This window comes from Stereum hirsutum (assembly GCF_000264905.1).
Source record: "Stereum hirsutum FP-91666 SS1 unplaced genomic scaffold STEHIscaffold_16, whole genome shotgun sequence".
Taxonomy (NCBI): domain Eukaryota; kingdom Fungi; phylum Basidiomycota; class Agaricomycetes; order Russulales; family Stereaceae; genus Stereum; species Stereum hirsutum.
This window is the reverse complement of record NW_006763146.1, coordinates 415,337-436,442: the sequence shown is the minus strand read 5'-3', so window position 1 is coordinate 436,442 and position 21,106 is coordinate 415,337. Positions and strand designations below refer to the sequence as shown.

Below are 21,106 nucleotides of genomic sequence, written 5' to 3'. Positions count from 1 at the left end.
GGAGAGCGATGGGACGATAAACGACGGGGATGGAAGATAAGCGAGGTGGGGGACGAAGAAAAGATGGAACGATAAAACGACCAAGCCAATATATACTAGCACGCGGACGACCATCCCAAAAAGGAAACGCACCTGATCGCTCGATAGATGCATGTACCTGATCGTCGAAAAAAGATAGGCGAGTCAGCGATGATGAGGGCGATGATAGAGAGGATGGGTGCGCACCTGCAAGTGGGAGGGTCGTCGACGACGGCGACGACGGCGATGATGCTGAAGATGGGGACAAGGAGGGTGGTCAGCAACGATGACGATGACGACAATGACAGAGAGAAGGGGGCGCACCTGAGAAGGAGGAGGGTCGGCGATGTTGTCGTCGATGAGGTTGGCGACGATGTTGGCGACGACAATGCTGACGTGGCCAAGAGTGAAAGGCATCAGCGACGAGCGAAGGGTACGACGATGACGACGACGACAAGCAAAGAGGGACTCACCAACATCGACGACACCAACGTCGACAGCGTCGAGGACAGTGAGCGAGCGAGCTTGAGGGAGGGGAGGAGGGGAGGAGAAAATGTGGGGGATGCAAGTGGTCAAGAGTCAACCAATGCCTGCCCCCCAACTCCATTCGGAGGGGCCCCTTATATACCTTTCCAGAGTCCGGAAAAAAAGACCAGACACCGGAAATATAAACGGGAAAATAAAACCCTTAGAAACCGCCCCCAGCCGGCTGCCTCGAGGCAGGGCGGTATCGCATTCCATCGCTAACAAGATAAATCGCAGCACAGCAGGACGTCCGAATGCGGCCACTGGTGTGAAAAGTGCACTGAATAAACGCAAAAAGAAGCGCGTGAGGCGGGATTATGTGGGCTTGTGTCAGGGAAAGAAGTCTAGACGGTACGAGGTGGAGCATGGGATGCGGAATGGAAGCTTCGTAATCAAATTCGATGAATAAATTTTGCCGCGGCGGAGGAATGCGGGTACAGGAAAACGCAGAGAAAAAGGCAAGCTCAAGAGGGTGTCCCAATCGGGAAGACAATGTGTTTTCCAGTAATGCGGCTCGCACTAGACCCATAGCCGCTGCACAGCCTCCACCAAGTCCTCTCAGCCCGTCGCACGTCGAGTATAGTGCTCCCACCAGCATGGAATAGACCGACATAGATAATGTTTAGAGGGCATGCACGAATATCCACAGGGAGCGTCCAGTGGCTTGCCCGTGGCACAGAGAAGTTGAACATAATCATCGGCGAGCGTCGGAAATGTTCAGCCACCGGATCGATGTATTTGCCGCCGGCGTCGCGTGGAAACCATGTGGGCGATGTGTCCAATTGCCAATTGCTATGTATCACTTGTGGCGTAACGGTGTGGCGCCCACTAGGATGTCTCGTCTTGTTGAGAGGAGGGGGGAAAGAGTAGCAGAGGGGAAATGATGGGAGGGGGATGCAAGACTGGCTTGAGCGCATCTGCGACGCCCTTATATACTTGTTCGACAAGGGATCGAGGTTGCCATGCCTGCGTGCCAACCTTTATGCAAGGTTGGCACGGACAAAGCGCATTTATGACAATGAACGCACGATCACCCTTATCCAATTTACGAAGCGACGGGGGCCATGAAAGGGAAGGAATCAGTATGAGAGCATAAATTATAAACAAAGGACATACTAGCGCTCAGATGGAGGTGAAGTGTTTGTGAAGTGTGGACCAGGTTCGTGGAGACCTTGCATCGGTCGACGTCAAAAGTCGAGCGACGGTCTGAGTAACTACCTCCCATACCCCGTGCCGTCATGTTTCATTATTCTCGACTTATACTTACTGATCAAAGAGACATTCTCACTGCACGCTAGACCTAATTATCGGCGGTGTTCTATTATAATAGTACTTTACTTGTGTCCTCCTCTCTAATCTTCCCCTGACATCACGACTGAAAGGACGACTTTCTCCGATGCCACGCAGACGCCCTAACTCGTCGCAGGTCTGATTCGCTTTGCCCTTCAGAGCATTTCCAGCCTTGAGTGCATTGGCGGCTGCAAAGTCATCGGTAGGTCTACCCATAGAAGCACACTAAGCTGAACGCATCCGATCGATGATGAGCGCCGACATCAGTATGTGATCCAAACATCGCTGTCCCTCGGGAAAGATCCACAACATAAACGGTTGCTCCTCTGTTCGTTTTGCGGGGACTACATCTGGGGCTGGGCGGGTAAATGCCGCCACTATGAGCGCGTCGTTAAATTGACATTCTATGGTCTATTGCATGACAAAAGAAGGACTATCAGCGGGCCGTTCACTATCTTTTTATTCTGGTAGGGAGAGAACGACGGTAGAGAGAACGGACCTGGCTTTCGCCTTCGTACGCAGTCTCAACGAGCCAGTTGAGTCTGATCTCTTCAAAAGGCCAAGCCCATTGCATCTCGTCAACCTTTGATATGACTCTTGTTAATAGTGCACCTAGCCATGAATAGTACATATGCGCTTACTCGTGAATGACTGCGCGTCAACGCTTGCTTGATCCTCATCTGGTTGTTCCTAATACAAACTCTATCCACACGGCGCTTCGTTTCTCCCATCCTGATCATGCCATATTGAGCGGGCGTCAGATTCATGTAGGCTGTCCAAATATGATGAAGACCCATGGGAAAGAGGAACGTACTCAAAATCTCCGACAAAGGTGCCACTTTCTGAATCCCCTCGCCGAATTGTAGTGATGTACGAACCCGGGTGAAAACAGTGTTGATCCACCGAGATATGATACAGTGGATGGGCGTGAGAGGTACTCTCGGAAGGGAGCAAAACCATTGAAGTGCCGGATGAAGGTATGAAGAAGCACTTCATTGGCTTCCGGGCCTCTCCAGGTCTACAATGAGAATCGGAGTAAGGTTCAAACACTCCCCGTTTACAACCGTCTGCCTGCGTACGCACTGAATATGAACGACATCATGAAAGCGCACTGTTCCAGTCTGAGACGCCTGCGTACTCGACGGTGTTGATGGTCTGTTCCAAGGTGGATTGACGGCGCGGTTTGCAATCCAAGCATTAGGAGGTGGCCAGGACAAGGTGTCCTTCGGAGGTGGCAGTGGTAAATTCTGTGCGGGCGCACGATCATTTTGATTCGTAATAATGTTTTCACCTGTCGCCTGTGGCGGTGGAGGTAGAGGCTTTGGTAATGACATCCGGATGACACTCGCAGCGAAGGATGGCGGCTCTTCCGGAGGGTCGTCTTGAGTATCGGCTGGAGAAGCCTCCGCTCTAAATCTATGGCTTTCATTCCTGACAACTGGAGAGTAGCTGCCGTCCATTCACGATAGATCAGTTAGCACATGATGCGAGCATAATGAAAAATTCTGCAGAGTCTGGACATACCGTGGGGGTGCAAGAGAGGACGAAATGACGGAAAGTCTCTCCGAGTCGATGTCTTGAACTCGATGCATGGTCGTGGTTGGGAGGCAAGGAGTCTGCCAATAGTTGACGCCGGCATGGACCTGATACCTCGTCACCTTTGCACAGGAATATCGTGGCATCGCGCCTAGAGGAATAGAGTGCTTATGCGCTACTTTTATGATGCGCGGCTTCAAGTCAAGCACTCGAGGGTACGGTATTTCCCTATCGAGATTGACAGTTGTCGGACTCGGAGCAACGCATGCTCGTTATATTAGGTTCCTCTCCCAAAGCCAGTGAGCACCGAGTCTGCATTGTACTTGATGGGATCAGGCTAATAAGGACAGGCAGAGTGTCAACGGCGACCTGAGATTCGAGAAGACCTGAGAAGACGCTGTCGAAGAGACGACACGCCAACGACACGGTCGACGGAGTTTCAAAATGGCGATGAGTGGCGCAGATGGGCCACACGACTCCACCTACCACGAACGTACTCTAAGTTGCTCATGCCGGTGTGTGAGCAGAGCGCATATCTCAGCACTGTGTGCGAAGCTAGACAATATTCATTCATGCTGCAGAGACAGGGCACAATACATTGAGAACTCAGAAAATCATTGGAGTGTACTTGGAGTGTCCGAAACAACAGGGTATAGCGATCGAGAAGTCAAACACTGAGATGTCCAGGACGCACACAAGAGTCAGAGGTGGGATGCGAGGAGATAGATGCAAGCCAACACAAGCCAGACGATGTTCCAGCAGTATGTGATCACAGGTGCAAATAGCAAGTACCGTAACCGCCGACGAGAATGGTAGAGTCCGAGAAACGCGAGAGCAGCAACGATCATCTGAGGGTGTAGTCCGTCCGAATATCAGTCCATCCATAGTACAGCACGGAGTTTAAAAAACAACGAGTTGATTGTCAAGTCGAAGTCCAAGCAAGAGCATTCCACAACTGAGCAAGTTCCATGAGGCGAATCAGTTGGGCCCGACGTGACCATCGTTCGTCGAAACCGCCTCGTCCCGTGGGCCTCCTACGATCTCGTCCATATCGACCATCGGATATTGTAGCTGCATCTCATCGAATCCGTTCTCTTCATATATACCACTATCGTCCACCTTGAAGATATCCTCGGCACCGCCGAACGGCATGAACCCCGACGTCCCATCTCCGGGCCTGGGCGTCAGGTCCGTATCGCCAGGAGGGCAAGGGCAAAATATCGACATCTCGTGGTCTCCAGACGAGGCCTGACCTTGCAGAAGAAAATGCGAGCTGGCTCTCAAGTCGTAGTCCGGAGCTCCTGGCGCGTGAGGGAGGAATTCCCCGACGTCGGAGTCAAGGCCAAAATCGTGAAGGCTGAGGTCGGAAGGGGGACTATCGGAGGAGCTGGTAGGGGAGTACGAAGGCGGGGCAGAGAAACTTGACTGGTCGTATTGGGGAAAGTGCTGATCAGAGAGCGAGGATGTCTCGGAAGAGGAGCGAGAGTGCCGAGACAACTCGGACTGTGCGAGTGCTGCCTCGAGCTCAAGCAGGGTGTAGGCGGCCGAGGATACAGGCTGAGCGAATTCTCCGGGCAGCACAAATGAGGTTGGGCGAGAAGAGCTTTCAGATGAATAGCTACGAATGAGAAGTTAGACGACTGTGTCAAAGTGGACAACGAAGGAACTGACTCAGAACTGTCGTTCTCATCCCAGCGTGCGTGACTAGTCTCGTCAATGGATGGAGGAAACAGCTCATCCATCAGGGAGGACATGGCGTCGTCTGTAGGTGCAGTATCTGGTATGACTTGCTGTTCTGCGAGCGAGGGCCAAGTGGGAATAGACAGAGTGGTGAAAACGGGAAGGGGAACCCGTGGCGGGGGCAGTGATGTTTCGTGAGTGGAAGTCTCTCGATGAGGAGAGGGATGCGAGTTGGTAGACGGCTCATGCTGGAAAGCGGGAGAAGGTTGAATGAGATGGGTGGACAGCTCGAATGTGGTGGCGGAGGATGGGTATGAAACGGGGGTTCCAAAGGCGGTAGCCTGAAAGTCATCCCTTCTCTGCTTTGGGGCGGAGGTTGTAGTTTTCGCGCGGGAGCGTGTTTTGGCAGCTTTGGAAGACACATTCTTCGGGGCAGAGTAATGGCAGAGAAGACCGCGAGACAGACAACGCTTGCAGGTCGGGTGACCGCCAGAGCACTATATGTGAGGTACCACATAAGAGTCCGAGACAGACTTCAACCAGAACTGGTGCGCACCTTGGTCTTTCGTTCCCTACACGGGTCACAAGCCTGATCTGACCTCTGAAGAGCCGCAGGCGTGGGATTCCGGAAGAAGAAGCTACCTCCCTGGGTTTCTCCAGCTGGAGAATCGGTCTCGGCTCCTGAGACACTATGATGACGAGGACGCTTGGATAAGTGGTAGCCTGGAACAGCAGGCGTGGACGACAAGTCTGTGTTGTCGCCAGACCAGCCTTGAGGAACGGACTCGGGGAATTGTCCGAAGGACATGGTGGTCAAGATGATTTCGTGTCCCGACGAGTTAGAATCGGAGGATGCATCGTCTGGGGAATTCATGGTGTAGTCTTCTCGTGATGATTGACTGCAATCTCTGGAGGTGGAACCCGGACGCGTTCCGGGATGGTGAATGGGGTGAGACGAAGAGTAGTTGTCAGAGTTTACTAGAAACGGAAACGGTGTGGATAAGAGATGAGTGAGAAAGAATTGGGGTGCTAGACGAGGCAAGAAACAAAGTCTTATATGAGACGGGTAGCATCACCTCGGAGAGAATGAGACAGCCGGAAGATATGGCCTAGAGCGGAGAGGACGACCGACGTTGCCGAGTTTCATGTTGAGTGAACCTTCTATGATTTTGGAGCGTTATCTAGAAAATCCATGGACCTTTCTCCGCTGAGCATTCAGGAATTGTAAGGTAGCGTCTTCAGCACTAGGAAAGCCAGCCGTTTCAGTGTCGTTTCAGTGTTTCACAGCGCGCTTGCCGTTCAATATTGTAGATCAATATTTACCGGTCTATAAGGAAGTAATAGCTTTCGAAATGGTAAAGGTTTTGAAAGGATGCACCACGGCAGAGGCGAGAGAAGGAGGAGCTCGGCCTACCGTGACGAGTTCCAGGGCGTTGTTTGGTCTTGTTAGGATCGCAAGCTACCGGCATCTTCGGCTGGCTTCGGCTCCTGTCCAGAGTGGAGACCGCCACGCTGCTCTGCAAACAACCGCCACTTCTCTGATCGTCTTTGCGTTCTCACTGTTGGCTGATTCCCGACTTCACCGATCAGTATATGTTACTATTCGGGTCTTGATTCAAAACATGGCTCAATCTGTGTCTTCGCGGGCAGATTGGTGAGTGCGTACTGTTGGCTACTGTTGACTTCTCCCGCGTTGAACGATGTGTTTTTCTGATTCGTAGCTTGATGATCATAATATGAAACGTGAGAAAATGCTCAAGACGATATATATTACTCCACGCCGTTCTGTTGCTCTACTGCATCAAGGTTCATCAAACCTTCAGGGATTGAGCGCTGAGCGGGCGCCGGCCTGGGAGAGGCGAGAACATGATCTCCCTATGCTCTCGCCGCCGTAAAGACTACGGCAGTCGACGACCCGTCGTTTCAGACCACAGTGTACGTGAAATGTTTATGATTCACGCTGTCTAAGGCGGATATGTAACGATGCACCCCGCTTATAAGTTTATTTGCCTCAGGTAAATATGTAGAAGGCTTGAGTGTTTCAGTTTGGGATATCAGAGCGTAGTCTGCTCGGCATGCATCTCCTCGATCCCCCTGAAAGTTTCTGATAACTGATACGGACGCTAACACGCCCTCGTCTTCATGAGAATGAGAACGTCACTCTGGGAAGGCAGGCAGTGAGGACATGTGCGTCTTTATTGATTCGACTCGGGCTCGTTGTCCTCCGCTCCCTCGCTTCTACGTCTTTGTTGCTTCCTATTTTATGTCATAAACGATGGTGCATGATGAACCTTGTTCATTTTCCTGATGTGCAGGGAACGGTAGGCTCTCCCTTAGAATATAAGAGTCACTGACTATGAAGTAAACGAAAAAGTGTACCACAGTGCTTTCATTGAGGATGTCGAGCACACCTGCTTAGCAGTCAATCATTGTCTCAGATCAGCTGTGGTATATCCTTCTTTCGAAACACCAGATCGCTCCGGGCCATACTAATTTCAACTTTCTGACCCAGGGTCTTGGTCAATTATGCGACGCTATCAGCATACAGTGAGCATTTCGGCAGTCATTGATTCCAAGTCATCCATATCGGGACTGACCTTTTGGCCCAGTAGTGTGGATTTATGATCATTTCCTCAGTCTTCCCATGGAGATCCAAGCTATCTGGTTGAGGCCATGAACAGGCACTTCAATTCTCTTTGTTCTCAACCGCTATCTGTGGTGGGCGATTATTATATGTAACATATTATCCACCTTGCCGGGCACTCAACTCAGGGTGACGCAAGGTAAGTTCAAGGCTAGACACTCGACGCATTCATATACACTAATTCGAGTGCACTGCAGTTGCAATGCTATGAACATTACTGTATCCGTTGCGCTAGATGCTGTGACTATGACCACCGGTGGTAGTTATCCCCCTCGTTCTTGTGGTCCACGCATTGATGAAGCCGCTGACGACGGCCATGGCCATAGCCTTATTGGCTCTTCGTGTTTACGCGATGTACGGTCAGAGCAGGGCATTGCTTGCGGTGTTTAGCACGTTCATTCTTGGGAGATTAGCCATTGCGATCTGGGTATGCGTTCATTCTCAGTAGCCTTACTATCACTTTATATGACGTTCACGCTACTAGCTGGACTTGCTACTTCGTGGTGCCTCCACTAAGAACTCGCTACATGAGGCGTTCTCTGCTTGTGGGATTGGCGGCTCAGACTCTGCAGCCAGCCTCTACCAAAAGTAAAGCCCTCGTACATTCCAAACCCTATCATGGTTCATCTTGCTGATGCGTCATCGCCACAGGCGTATGCGGTATTGCTATCAACTCTAGTCATGACCATGAGCTAACTCTGGCGGGTGTGGTATTCGATACGCTGGTGTTAGGGCTAACGATGATAAAGACCTATGATCATGCGAAGGAGATGCAACGGCTTGGCCAGCTCAGCGTTACCCAGGTCCTTCTGCGCGATGGTGATTGTTGCCCTGGATCTATTCCGCTCCGCCATTGACATAGTTTTCTGGTCTACAGGAGTGATGTACTACACGTCAGCGCTGGCTATATTTTCTCCGCATGTCGAGTTGGACTGAATAGTTTCCACCACTGGTAGAATTGCTGTCATGATTACCATCGTCAACGCTACTCTGGAAGTCGTAAGTCTCGGATACACATATCCATACAACTCAACGCTGAAGCTTCCAGCAGGTCTCTTTAACCTCTGAAGAGCTTTCCATATCGACTTCGGCGTTCAGCGGACTGGTTATTCCTTTCTTCACCGTGTGAGGCGGCTGTTTGATCTTTTTACTGTCATACTGCAGCCCTGATACCCATCTATCATCTTTTTTCAGCTTGCCCAACCTTCTAATCAATCATCTAGTTCTGAATCTTCGACTCTTCGGATATAAGGTGACGTCCCCTAGCACAAGGCTCTGGTTGCGGGACTCTATCTAAACCAAGTGTGACTATTTAGTCGGCCCAAATCTCAGATCCCCCGCGACTGTTCATCGACTATGAAGCGACTATTGGCTGACTATGGATCGACTAGAGCACTGACTACCCGACTATGAACTGTGGCTATTGAGTTCAGCTAACAGAATGACTAGCCTTCTGACTACTCATATTGACTCTTCTGATTGATTTTTGTGCTTGACTACTATGTCACTCTCGTCTTACACAAGTCTTACATTCAACTATTTCAGTAATTCAGCGAGATTTAGATGATGGCTGTTCGTCTTGACTTGTCTCATTGAACTGTCCTACGTGCTGCACTCGGTTCTGCTGTTTGATACCTCTTTTTCTTCCCGAACCTACGTAGTGGCACGACTACTACGATGACTAAATTTATGATTATGAGGCCCCACAAAAGTCACTGGGTGACTTCCCGTGGGATCTATGCAAGTTTCTAGATGCTAGTGCGGAAGTTAAATGTCGATAGGTTTTTGGTCTGGGAGGCAGCACAAACCGTAGCGCGAGTTTAGGATAGGTTCATTACCATTGCGTAGAGCTCGGAGCAGGCGGACTACGAATGCGGCAGAGGTGGGTGAGCGCGAGTATGAGTTCGGAGCCCGATGGACAGGGGTGTCGACTACCATCAGCCGAGCCTTGGCAGCGTTGTCTGGGACATGGATCTTTACGCAGTGTCCTAAACGGCCATGGGAAGGTACCCAGTACCAGCCAGAACGAGGGAAGACTCCACTATCTGGGAGAACATATAGTCAGGTGGATCTAAGAAAAATACCGACTAAATAGTCGCCAATAACTTAGCTAGAAAATCCCTACGGCTCCAAGGCTATCCGAGCCGGCGTTCGCTCGAAATCGTGTACTCGGAAATATTGGCGCCCCTCTTGACTTCGGCCAGTGGGAGTCCATAAACGACGGTGCTGGTGAACATGGCGGGCTCTCTGAGTGCGAGGACCACGACGTCGAAGGAGGATTAGTATCGGCGGATAATGCGGCTGAGGTAGGACAGCCTGAGGAAACTGGGGTGTCAGAGGTACGTGCGTCTTGGCTGGTGCGACACCCGCGGAGGCGCTTGCACTAACTTGGTTTACCGGCAGGTGCACCGCAAGAAAGACCTGGACAAGATTCAGACTGCATCTGTGTAAAATTGTCACTATGTACGCCTCTCAGACGTCGGGATGCCTGCTAAGCCTTTCCCCGAAGCGAAGCCACTAACCGTAGCCGGAGACGCTACGCTCCGACAGTCATTATGCGCTAAACATGATAATCGTCTAGTCCACCATCCAACGCTTTAAGTCGTTCTCCATCGCATAGACTCTTCGTACTCGCAGCCATCCTGGCGTTCAATTAATCGCTCTATCTCGTGATTGCCATACCATCATTCCCTTTGTCAAAGATCACATCCACCGTGACATTCCGGCTGTATTGGATTGCTTCGCGCGGGACGAGTGGTTCATTCAGTTGTGATGAGAACTAATCTGGTTATATTCACTATATAGGTGCCTGGAGGATTGGCGCAAGAAAGATGTAACTGTGATGGTGGCACTCGAACATAGGAGCAGTCGACCGGCGAGGGGATCCGTAGGTGTACTCGACTTCATCCCCGCGCAATTATTGACACAACTTGACGTTTTATTAAAGCTCCGAAGCCCCATTCGTACCTTCACGTTCACGCGCTCATTCCTCTTGTCCTCGATGCTGAGGGCGTTCAGGGGCCATCATTGCGCCACTGCTCCAACTTCTTCCCGCCCTCGGCGTCGCTCATTTACTCGCCCGTTATTGCGACCCTCAATCCTTTTCCTCCCTGACTTATTTTCGTTCTGTCTTCCTTCTCTCGCGCTCATTTCTTAATATATCGACTGCGTTTTCCAAGACCTCCAGAAATCCCAGAAAAACCCAGGTATTTATGTCCTGCATAGTTCAAATATCGCTTGTCTAACACCAAAACCACTCTCGCCATAGATTCTCTCTAAGACAATTCCTGAATTCCAACCTTCCTCGTCAACTTGCCCTCGGTGACCTTATCCCTCTCCATATCGATTGTGCTACTAGACATCACCACATTTCCCCCAGTCAAACGTTGCTCACGGATTATCATAATGTCCCGACCCTCAAACCGCGTCCTCTTCATTGCTCTCTTCAGCAACATGCCTCCATATGCCCATGCCCTCCAAAGAACCATTGGCAAATTTGACCTACCCATCAGACAGGCTGCTGAAGCTTGTTTGGACCCAAACAACCCAGACTACATCAACAGCAAGCTCAAACCGGGTTATACCGCTGGACGATGTTGGGTCCTTGTAGATTGTGTGATGGGCGGATTGGCGCCATCGGACTCCTCTGGAGCGTCAGCCGGCTCTGCAATTAGTGCCTTATTGCCTACGATTTTGGCCCTTTGTGGTGGGTTCTCATGTTCTTCAGCTAACAAAGTTCAAACGACCATCATTGTACGTCAATGCTAATGATGCCTTTTGGGATGTTCTTCTTTCTTTCATACAACATCTAGGTCCTGGACCGGTCGAACTTGTGCAATTGGCTTTCGTATCTCCCATCCGTGCCCTCTCAACATGTACCTTTGGCATCGGCCTGCCCCCCGGTCTCTTCCGCCAACTATCATCCTCCCAGTCCCCAACCACTCTCGTCGACCCCTTCGAACGCACCTGGTCCATCCTCGTTCGCCGTCCGACTTCCATAGCGGACGTATTGAAACGAATGCTTGCCGACATCGCCATCATCGTCCTTTTCGGGGTCATGCTGTGGAGGAATTGGGTCGTGTGCAGTATCGTCATGGTCACATTTAGGTGTGAATATTCGGGCCTCTTGCTTTATTGGCCGGTCGCATGTGCGATGTGGTTGGTCATTGCGGTGGTTGGGTTGCGACTTATGGCAAGGAGTCTTGAGATTGAGTATGGTGGGGCGTCTATGGGGTGGGGGCAGGTGCTGTTGTTGCCGTATCGCTTGAAATCGCAGGACGGGTTGCCGCACGTTGGACCGGGTTCGGGGCGATCTACCAATCATGTCGGGGGTGATGCGATTGAGAACGCGCCGGGTGAGAGGGTTACTGGTATACAGTTAGGGGAGATAGAGGGATCTGTGTCGGCTGGGGTGAGAGAAGTGTCTGAACTACTAGGAAGTAGGTGGGCATCCTCGGAGCAGGCGATCTACCGGGACATATACCATCGTCCAGCGAACCCACAAAACCCATCCAACGACAGTACAATATCCACATACACTCTCCCATCAACAGGCTACTATAACCCGGAGCGCGACCTGGAACAGTACCAAGCTCTCAACAGCACAACCCCGCAAAGTTCACCACCATCTACACCCGACGCCAGCACGCTCGTCGTGCGGGTACGGATGTGGCATGTGGCGTTGTGGGGATGGTACGAAGCAGCTATAGAGGTGCTTGCTGTGGGCGTTTATCTGTACGCGACAATTGTGCTTTCTTCAGTACTATTTTTGTCCGGTCAGCAAAGCATGATATACACGGTCGTGATGGTGTTGTGTCTGAGTGGTGTCAGGATCATCTCTGCTACTACTTAGACGGCTTTAGCTTCATATATCTCCTTGTCATTTAATTGGACTCGTATCTCGATCTATGCTCAACTACCCTCGGGTCTGGGATTTACAACCCACGAAGACCTTGTGTCCGCTGGCTACCAGTATTGGACTGCACGATAGACGTGTAAGCGTCGACTGATTACCGAACGGCTCTCACACAGATGAGTATGATCTGAGCACCAATCGATACAGAAGACTTCCCTCGAGGGTCATTACTTCTCCGAAAGTCGGCGTCGTTCTTTCAACATCGGCTTCTCAGGGTACTGCAGAGTGCCATCGGCGTTGTGATAATCCACTTCGAAAACGAGATAGAAAAATAAGACCATCATTTCGCCGCATATGCCTCTGCGGTCTCTATCAATCCAACTTCTTCGCGCCTGCACGCGACAACATGAACAAGAATATCGTACAAAGTACTCTGTTTGGATGGTGGGCCGAACGTAGATCACTTTCCTAAAGCCTTCTCCAACTCCAACAACTTGTCGATCGTGTTTTTGATGGTGGTCTCGAATGTAGGGAATACGATACCCAGATCCTTCTCGGTCTTCGAAGAGTCCGTCTTGAAATGATCGTCCAAGCGCACTGCGACCACGTCTACCTCTGGAAGCTTGTCACTCAGCTCGGGATGGAACTTAGCCGCAATTCCCACGACTTGTTCGTATTTCTGTCCACCAGTCGGTCAGATAACGCAAAGTAGAAGACGCCGATGCGGTAGAATGGAGATGAGAAGCGTGAGACGCACGAAGTGCCCTTCGACAAAGAGATACCTCTGACCCTTCGCCGCGTCAAGCTCCACGGCTCGAACATGAGCCAGCGCGAGATCGCGGACGTCGCAGAACACTGGGAAACCCGTGGGTGGGATGCCGTTCTTCTTCCAAGTGCCGTCGATGGCTTGATAGATCTCCTCGATTGACGTGTTCAAGGAGGAAAGGGAGGTGATCTTCTGACTCGGCGGGCCGTAGACCATCCTGGGTAGTAATTCACATAAACCCCTTCTGTCGATCGTTCGAAAGGGGATGGCTTACGGAGGGCAAAGAGAACTTCCGGACCATGTCGGTTTCTCGGTCTTGATGTAGTCCCAAAAGGCCCGTTCAGCCAGACCCTTCGACGCACAATAGATAAAGCCTGAGATCAACATAGAATGAACTCCGTCAGAAGGAGATACTGGTAGTAGGGCGGACATATCATCGACCACGAGACCGATACCTGGGTGAGTAGCAACTTTGGCCTCTTCGTATGTCGCCGGGTTCCAACTCTCGGGGGTATACGTGCGTCCGAGAGAGGGTAGGTCCAAGACATCACACACCGCAGCGAAGGAGGAAGTGAGCACAACGCGCTTGATTTTGGGCTCGAGCTTCGTCGCCTCCAAGATGTTCTTGGTCCCATTGATAGCAGGGATCAGCATGTCTCGTTCATTGTCCTTGAATATGCGTAGTTAAGATCCTTATCAGTCTCGAGAGCATTAGAGACGCTTTTGAGGCCTACCTCGATCTTGTACGTGTAGGGCGAGGCAGTGTGAGCAATGATGTCGCAGCCCTTGACAGCCTCGTCGAAGGCACCGGAAGCTGCTATGTCTTGGACAATAGCGTACTGGAACTGATCCTTGTACTGAGGGAACATGGCGATCCATTCTGCGGCTTTGGTGTGCGATCGAACGGTCCCTTTGACGGTGTATCCAGCTTTGAGGAAAGCTAACGCCACTTCGGTGCCGACAAACCTGAAAATTAAGACATGTCAACCGCGGTCGTTCATGACCAAAGGTACTAGACTTGCCCAGTGACGCCGGTAACGAGGACGATGCCTTTCGTGGTAGAGGACATGGTCGCCTGTGATGTATAGAAAGAAAAGAAAAAATGCTGAGGTGATTGAGGAGAAGAAAATCGCACACAGAAGTTCTAGCTTTTTATATGGGATCGGGCTGAATGTGGGTATGGTTCCGTGCTTTGCGATGCTGTAATGAGTAATGCATCCGAAGCAGTAGATATCTAAAGCATCGCACGATGACCGAGTTGACCGTCAGTAAGTAAACTGGAAGGACTGGAAATCACCATAGAATGCGTTAGTCAATGGGATCTTCGTCTTCTGCGCCTTGGTCACAGAAATAGTCTGAAGGAGTCGGGTAGTGAGCGACAATGATGTTCTTGACGAGCTAATATTATAACTGAAGTCTCCAAGAAGACCGTATGAAGTGGCCATCGATCGTCCTTCTCGTATGGCGCTTATTCTACAAGCACTTTTCTCAGGCCCTATCCGAGTATCACGAACCACTGCAATTCCACTGGCGCCCAACTTTTTCAGAGCCAGCTGCCAAAGAAAGCTCTCACGAAGGGTGTGTTTTGACTCTTAGACCAGGCAAAGAGAATTCGTCCATGAATCCCAGGTTGACACAGAGCAAAGGTTTGGAAAGGTCACTTGGTTGAACATGGCAACTTGGCAATCCTGAGCTTGCCCTGAGCTGTTGCCAGCCAGAAGTAAGTGCGGACGTTGACAGAGTTAATATTATGTAAAACCAATTGAATGGGGTTTGGTAGTGAGGCAGATAAATTAGATAGAGGCTTTCGAGAGACAAGACACGATAGTACCAGTCACGAAACCGTGGTCGTTGAAGTTCGTTCGCCAAGCCACAGGCGTTTGAACGGAGTCATCGGTGCCACGCCGGTTCCGTCCGGAACAGGCATCTCGGCCGGGTGAGATGGTGTGGTTCAGTTGCGGCTCTTCGAGTTTCTCTGTTTCTCCCTATGGTCAACCCACGATCGCCCTCAGGATCTTTACGAACACATCGAAGGCTACTCCTGAAATGTTTTCTGATTGATAATAGTACCATAGATCTTTTGATCCACCGGTAAGTGCTACCGATATCATATGTAAGTACTCCGTTCCACTCCCACAAATTGCGCACGAAGTTTCGGTTCTCAGGCTACCCAGTATTAAATACCTATAGGTTGCTCTGACAAACTCGATAAATGACCGCCTCACAGGATGGATTAAATATACTCAGAACTACGACATATCATCGATACCGCCACAATTATAGAGCGTATTCGTAGATCGTAAAGTGCTCTCTCAAGTGTCGCTCGAAATCAACAAACGCATTCAGATGAACCTGGCTTGTGGATATGCCCAAGGTTTTGTTTCTCCTTTCCTGCATACACTTCACTCTGTAATTTTGCTTCAAGTCTGCGGGGGATAGCACAGTATTTTTCTACCCATCCTCTATTTCAACATCTTCATATCGCTCACGCAACTCTCGTACATCCAGGTCGCTTTGCGCTCTAGTTCACGGATTGCGTCACGTCTGAATAGGTGATCTCCTCAGCGAATAGTCTAGTATATCTAATTCTATCCAGCCCCTCGAAGCGTTGACCATTTCGGCGCTCGACCATAGCGTCAGAAGCGATTGGCCAACAGGCTTGGATACCTGACATGCTGGCAGGGAATTCAGGATGACCCTCGTCTGACGAATGCAGAATATAGGACTGGCACCCTTCAGCAATCGAAAACATCATAGGCCTCGAGAATGACAATGATAGCGACACGTACTCATGTTCCCTGTCTTCCTTGGGCTGCAGTTCGTCCGACTGGTTTTCCGACGAAGATGGCTTGGCGGAACGGCTTGACCGGCTCTGGAGTGCAGACAACTACTTTTTGAATGACGCAGTGACAGGTAAGCTCTGAGCTCGCTGTTCCGTGTATAGACCAGAGCCGACTTCCGACTAAATGTAGGTCGTACCAAAAATGCTCGGAATTAATCCTAAATCCTCTATCCGAAGATAGCTATGGAGCTCACCCATCAGCACCTTGAGTTATGTACTGTGTTTACCACCCAATAGATTCGTGAGCGGTGTATCGGAAAAAGCTTGTTGTCTTGTCCTCTACTTTACGCTTTGAATATTCGTAAATTCCTTGGCGCGCCACACTCGGCTCGCCACATTGTTAAATGCTTACTCCAGAACATCTTCTTGCCCGACGGGACCATACAAACCATATGTAGACACCGTATATCGTATTCTGTTGAACGTTCTAGCAAAACAAGTCTCTACATGAATGTCGAGGCTAGGTGGAGTGTCCAGTGGCGAAGGCGGTGTGGCGCAGGCTGCGCGGATCAGCGTCATCGCGGTTCGGGATAAGGAGCGTGCGCCTTAGGCTTGTCTCTCGACCACGACAGACAAAGCTCGAGCTCATCGTCGTCCACGATGACAACGACCCCTCCCGCCGCTCTGCCCACCATCGACGCCCCCAAGACCGAAAGGCCTACCGGTCCAGGACGTCTTCCGTCGCTCAATCAGCTCGCTGCCCGCATCGGTGCGAACGCCAGCGCAGGGTCGCCGTCAACGACACCGAGCAACCGTCCCCGTTTGGCTGCTTCTCTCCTTCGTACCGGCTCGACTACTTCTCTTTCTACCACTACATCTGCAGCCGACTCTACGACCGTCAATGCACCCATAACGCGCTCGACGTCACCCACGGCGCTTTCGACTTCGCCGCCCCATTCGACAACGGGATCCGTCAATGGAGACGCTGCCCAGGGCGAACCCCTCACTGTCGACAAGGTCGAAAGACTTGCACAGGAGACTTCTGAGGCGACGAAGAAGAAAACGAAGGGTTACAAGAACATCCCGAGCTTGGACGCCATCACTGCACACTATGCTCGGAATAGGACTTTGAGTGTTGATGGGACCGCGATGCCGCCTGAGGCAGAGGCCATTCCTGACCCTCAGACGCCTGGCTTGATGACGAAGCCTCAGGAGCATCCTTTGCAGTATACTTGGTGAGTGTTCTGTTACACGAATCGATATCTGGATGCGAGCCTGTGCCAGGATACAGGGGTATAACGATCGTCGAGACGACGCAACCATCTTCTCCTTTCTTGACTCACTGTCACTCCCAACATGAAAGCTCACGTTTCCAATCTTGAACAGGACAATCTACCACGATACAAAGACGAAAATCCCCTTCACCCCCGCAGCTGTACCTGACGCCGCATCGCATCCCGCGCCAGCCGAAGCAGGCGACTACGAAGCCGGCCTGACCACGATAGGCGAGTTCGACACCGTCGAATCTTTCTGCAGATACTTCAACTGGCTCAAGCCTCCGTCAAAGCTCGACAGAAACTCGAACTACCACCTGTTCAAGTCGGGTATCAAACCGATGTGGGAGGACGAGGCGAATGCGAATGGAGGAAAATGGGTGTTGACGATGAAGAATAACCCGGCGTTGTTGGATCGGTGCTGGCAGTGGCTTACGATGGCGCTGGTGGGTGAGGAGCTGGATGAAGGGGACGAGATTTGTGGGGCGGTAGTGAGTCTGAGGAGCAAGGTGGACAGGATACAGCTGTGGACGAGGTCGAAGGATGATGTGGAGAAGATGAATGGGATCGGGCGGAAGTTTGTAAAGTTGCTGGATGTATCGGAGGCGGACGGAATTGGGCTTGAGTTCCAGGTGTGTTTCCCTGTCATATCTCCAACAAATCGTTCAGATATTTACGACTGCTTCAGTACAACACAGAAGACCGTCCACTCCCAAACAAATTCCTCTCCATCCAAGCCGTTCCCCAATCCGGCTTCAGACCGTCCTTCCACTCCAAATCAGGAAGCGTCACCTCCCCCATCTCAGCCGTCAGTGATGCCGGATCCGCTATCCCTTCAAGCGCTGGCCCCGGCGGTGCATTCGGAAGTTTCAGTGTGGGTGGCGGTGGCGCTCTCGGAGGCGGAGGCGGAGGCGGAGGAGGAGGAGGCGGAGGCTGGCGCACGAAGAGTCGCGGATAGGTCGCTCGTTGCGTTGCTCTTTTTGCTCTTGAATCATATTCGGCCATTCGATCTTCGTCCAGGACCAGCTTCTGTTTCTCTCTTTGTCCCTACTTGTTGTTTTGTGCGGATCAAGTCTGCGGGTGCAGCCTCTGCATGCTTCGTTTTTCGTATCAATGGAAGCGAGAGTGAATGTCGAGAAGTCTACGTGTTTCCGGGTTGGCCGTTTGGACGTTCGAAATCCACCTCTACTGTGTAGCTCCAAAGTTGAATTGTAGGCCTCATGAATCAAATGTACTGCTATCAAGACGACCTCGTCGTCTCTGAATTTCTGAATCTCTAGCTTTTACCTGGTCTCCTTGGCTTCGAGTCTCTTGTGCTTCGCGAGGCTGATTGTCCCTCTGCATCGATGCTTGACATGATGGCTGATGTATTTGTACTGCTCAATAACAGGGACGTTTATCGCTGTCGTTGATTGACGGATGCGTCTCGACCAACCTTCCTTAACTCTTCATGCTGATCGCTGTCACCGTGGCTAATTAGGTGTTACCTCATCAGTAAGTGCCATCCTTTGTTCATACAATTCGACCTTCCCAGCCAATGTACTTATTGACCTTCCGTGCATGTAGTTCTACCGGTGGGCCATGCCTCTCCGCTCCCGGAATGCACACCCTGGCATCCTCAAATATTCTGAACCCCTTATGAAGAGCTCGACGAGGAGGACCGGCATCCAAATACTGCAACAGATTCGCGGACTGCTCTTTCTGCTTCTCGCAGCCCACGATCGAAAGCTCAATCCATAGATTATTCGACTCATCATGCTCGCCATAATCTTCGACCAAAAGCCGTATCCAATAAATAACCGATAGTCCGTGAAGAACGTGAATAAGTATACATTCGTCATCCTCCTCCCTCCTCCTCCTCCTCCTCACATGCTCTTCACGCTCGTATTATCCAAAACTTAGACAGCCTTGCTTCCACGTCCCCTGCTCGAGCAGCACTGCACCATCGCGCCAGTGTCGACGCTGTTACCGAAGTGCCCGCCGTAAGGCTGGCATTCCTTCTCCGCCTCGTTGAAGTACGCCTGCTGGTTGACGGCGGCGCAGCAGTCCTTGGTGACTTGCTCGTCGGTCTCGCCGGACCCGTCGAGGTTGGCGGTACAGATTTCTGGGCCACCTGAGATGGATTGAAAAGTGGTCAGTCCTTGGTCAATGGGAGGCTACGGCGTTGGGGGAGATGCTCGAGTGAGAAGATGAGTGTATACCTCGCTTGTAGATGGCTCCCTCTAGAGAATGGGAGGACAGTCAGCATTAAGTCTACGAGACGACGTTTAGAAGAGGTATTGCGTACCAGAAGTCTCAGCAGCAGGAGAAGCAAAGACGGCGAGGGCAGAAGCCACGACGGTGAGGAGGGCGATAGAGAAACGCATGATGATTATAGAAGGTTAAGTGTGGTGAGGGGTTTGAGTGGGAGTGGTCGTTATTAAGTAGATGAGTAGTTGAGTAGACGAGGTGGACAAGATTGACTTGATGCTGAGACAAGGTCAACTCACGAAGGCTTTTATACCCGGAGGAGTTCTTCCAGCACTGCCCAGACACAGCGGACTTCGTGTTTGAACGACAAAAGACGAGGTCACAAGTCGTACTGTATGCATGGTGTACTGTATCGCCTAGCGTGGAGCATCTTTCCAGAAATTTGGGGTCTTCCTGCTAGCTCGTATTATTTCACGGAGGCGGAAGGAATGCAGACTTGACACGCTCGTGGAGGTGGGGCGAAATGCTGTGGCGCGCCACTCAACATCAACAATTTGATGGATCGTAACGAAGGGCCAAGAGAACTTCACCGCAGATCAACCTGGTAAGTTAGCCTTGCATTGTTAGCCGATGACTGGTGACTCCTGTAGGCCTGATCGTTGCCGACTGGATGAACTTAGCGCCACAGCTCTCTGCGTTTTAGAGTCGGTGTTTCCTCTGTAAAGTTGTGAGTGCACCAGTGGTCACTGCAATGGAAGTACGGTTCGTTTGACGCCAGTACGGCACCGTATAGATCCTGGATGATGTAGAGTAAACTAGTAGAAGTCTTGGCTGAGTAGGTGCGCTGGTGGAGGTCTCCGTCATCCCACAAAACTGCGTGGTCTTGGTGTGGCTTGCATTCAGAGGTTGACATCGAAGTCTTGCGAGTTTTCTCGCTGGATGGTCATGTATGTTGTGAATATAGCAGGTCAATATGTGAGGGATTGCAAGGTAGCCGCTCAAGAGAACGCGACAGCAGCATGTCCCAGTAGACCAAACCTCTCGCCTCCGTGAAAGAGAGTTCAGTAAGTTGTTTCGTCGAGTGCGTATAGCCTCTGATCCGTTATAATTAATCTATCGGGCCCGTTTGGAACCCTCAAACAGAGGAGAGTGAGGTCGGGACTCTGCAGAAGCTCTGAAAATGAACCGCTAGAACGACGAAGCAGTGATGTACGACTCTTCAATCACGTACCGAGGTGAACGACATCACACCTAGGACATGCTGGTTTTGTCCGCGATATACTTATGCTGTGCGACACAAGGCGAAGTCTCGGAATAAGATCGAGCTGGTCAGTTGATCATTTGACGACTTGGCGCTGTGTTCTCCACTGATGGCGTTGATGGTGTCTGTCAATAAGCGCCGGTGAAGAGAAGTCAGTTCGAGGGACTACAAGACGCACGTCGACAAGAAAATGGCAGTCGCCTTTCTATATGTGTACCAGAGACCTAAACTAGAAATAACGAAGCGCATTCCATGAGGGTACGTATTTTCCAAAATTTTGGCTAG

General features: G+C 51.1%; 7 protein-coding genes across 7 annotated transcripts; 3 read left to right on the top strand and 4 right to left on the bottom strand.

Moving 5' to 3' along the window:
* Nucleotides 1-2,058: 2,058 nt before the first annotated feature.
* On the bottom strand, nucleotides 2,059-3,515 carry STEHIDRAFT_114585 (uncharacterized protein; the record flags this gene model as incomplete). Its single annotated transcript, XM_007308805.1, has 6 exons — nucleotides 2,059-2,244; nucleotides 2,333-2,416; nucleotides 2,475-2,565; nucleotides 2,712-2,851; nucleotides 2,946-3,282; nucleotides 3,358-3,515. 6 exons carry the CDS (start codon nucleotides 3,513-3,515, stop codon nucleotides 2,059-2,061), a joined length of 996 nt encoding a protein of 331 aa, XP_007308867.1.
* A 425-nt stretch (nucleotides 3,516-3,940) lies between these two features.
* On the bottom strand, nucleotides 3,941-5,923 carry STEHIDRAFT_171534 (uncharacterized protein; the record flags this gene model as incomplete). Its single annotated transcript, XM_007308804.1, has 3 exons — nucleotides 3,941-4,987; nucleotides 5,041-5,546; nucleotides 5,606-5,923. The coding sequence occupies 3 exons, from the start codon at nucleotides 5,921-5,923 to the stop codon at nucleotides 4,348-4,350; spliced, it is 1,464 nt and encodes a 487-aa protein (XP_007308866.1). The 3' UTR covers nucleotides 3,941-4,347.
* Nucleotides 5,924-8,009: 2,086 nt separating this feature from the next.
* On the top strand, nucleotides 8,010-10,144 carry STEHIDRAFT_161249 (uncharacterized protein; the record flags this gene model as incomplete). Its single annotated transcript, XM_007308803.1, has 9 exons — nucleotides 8,010-8,120; nucleotides 8,178-8,238; nucleotides 8,345-8,512; nucleotides 8,571-8,586; nucleotides 8,650-8,692; nucleotides 8,745-8,818; nucleotides 8,888-8,945; nucleotides 9,808-10,032; nucleotides 10,097-10,144. The coding sequence occupies 9 exons, from the start codon at nucleotides 8,010-8,012 to the stop codon at nucleotides 10,142-10,144; spliced, it is 804 nt and encodes a 267-aa protein (XP_007308865.1).
* A 995-nt stretch (nucleotides 10,145-11,139) lies between these two features.
* STEHIDRAFT_124764 (uncharacterized protein) lies at nucleotides 11,140-12,613 on the top strand. The gene is made up of 2 exons (XM_007308802.1): nucleotides 11,140-11,399; nucleotides 11,506-12,613. The coding sequence occupies exons 1-2, from the start codon at nucleotides 11,312-11,314 to the stop codon at nucleotides 12,543-12,545; spliced, it is 1,128 nt and encodes a 375-aa protein (XP_007308864.1). The 5' UTR covers nucleotides 11,140-11,311; the 3' UTR covers nucleotides 12,546-12,613.
* Nucleotides 12,614-12,817: 204 nt separating this feature from the next.
* STEHIDRAFT_141875 (NAD dependent epimerase/dehydratase) lies at nucleotides 12,818-14,384 on the bottom strand (the record flags this gene model as incomplete). The annotated part of the gene is made up of 5 exons (XM_007308801.1): nucleotides 12,818-13,227; nucleotides 13,306-13,531; nucleotides 13,589-13,983; nucleotides 14,049-14,280; nucleotides 14,337-14,384. Coding segments are annotated over 5 exons (1,120 nt in total), but the record flags the coding sequence as incomplete, so codon positions are not given.
* A 2,328-nt stretch (nucleotides 14,385-16,712) lies between these two features.
* On the top strand, nucleotides 16,713-18,661 carry STEHIDRAFT_149652 (eukaryotic translation initiation factor 4E class II). Its single transcript, XM_007308800.1, has 3 exons — nucleotides 16,713-17,331; nucleotides 17,483-18,002; nucleotides 18,059-18,661. Exons 1-3 carry the CDS (start codon nucleotides 16,757-16,759, stop codon nucleotides 18,326-18,328), a joined length of 1,365 nt encoding a protein of 454 aa, XP_007308862.1. The 5' UTR covers nucleotides 16,713-16,756; the 3' UTR covers nucleotides 18,329-18,661.
* A 502-nt stretch (nucleotides 18,662-19,163) lies between these two features.
* Nucleotides 19,164-19,799, bottom strand: STEHIDRAFT_124761 (uncharacterized protein). Its single transcript, XM_007308799.1, has 3 exons — nucleotides 19,658-19,799; nucleotides 19,572-19,592; nucleotides 19,164-19,483 (listed from the first exon to the last, which is right to left on the bottom strand). Exons 1-3 carry the CDS (start codon nucleotides 19,734-19,736, stop codon nucleotides 19,269-19,271), a joined length of 315 nt encoding a protein of 104 aa, XP_007308861.1. The 5' UTR covers nucleotides 19,737-19,799; the 3' UTR covers nucleotides 19,164-19,268.
* Between the last annotated feature and the right edge of the window lie 1,307 nt (nucleotides 19,800-21,106).

What these genes read in the sequence shown, in the direction of transcription:
- STEHIDRAFT_124764 (XM_007308802.1), top strand. Translation starts at nt 11,312, where the DNA reads ATGGGCGGATTGGCGCCATCGGACTCCTCTGGAGCGTCAGCCGGCTCT. An exon ending in TACGATTTTGGCCCTTTGTG is followed by an intron (nt 11,400 to 11,505) that starts GTGGGTTCTCAT and finishes TACAACATCTAG; the next exon opens with GTCCTGGACCGGTCGAACTT.
- STEHIDRAFT_149652 (XM_007308800.1), top strand. Translation starts at nt 16,757, where the DNA reads ATGACAACGACCCCTCCCGCCGCTCTGCCCACCATCGACGCCCCCAAG. An exon ending in CATCCTTTGCAGTATACTTG is followed by an intron (nt 17,332 to 17,482) that starts GTGAGTGTTCTG and finishes AATCTTGAACAG; the next exon opens with GACAATCTACCACGATACAA. An exon ending in GAATTGGGCTTGAGTTCCAG is followed by an intron (nt 18,003 to 18,058) that starts GTGTGTTTCCCT and finishes CGACTGCTTCAG; the next exon opens with TACAACACAGAAGACCGTCC.
- STEHIDRAFT_124761 (XM_007308799.1), bottom strand. Translation starts at nt 19,736, where the DNA reads ATGCGTTTCTCTATCGCCCTCCTCACCGTCGTGGCTTCTGCCCTCGCC. An exon ending in TCCTGCTGCTGAGACTTCTG is followed by an intron (nt 19,593 to 19,657) that starts GTACGCAATACC and finishes CCCATTCTCTAG; the next exon opens with AGGGAGCCATCTACAAGCGA. An exon ending in GGGAGCCATCTACAAGCGAG is followed by an intron (nt 19,484 to 19,571) that starts GTATACACTCAT and finishes AATCCATCTCAG; the next exon opens with GTGGCCCAGAAATCTGTACC.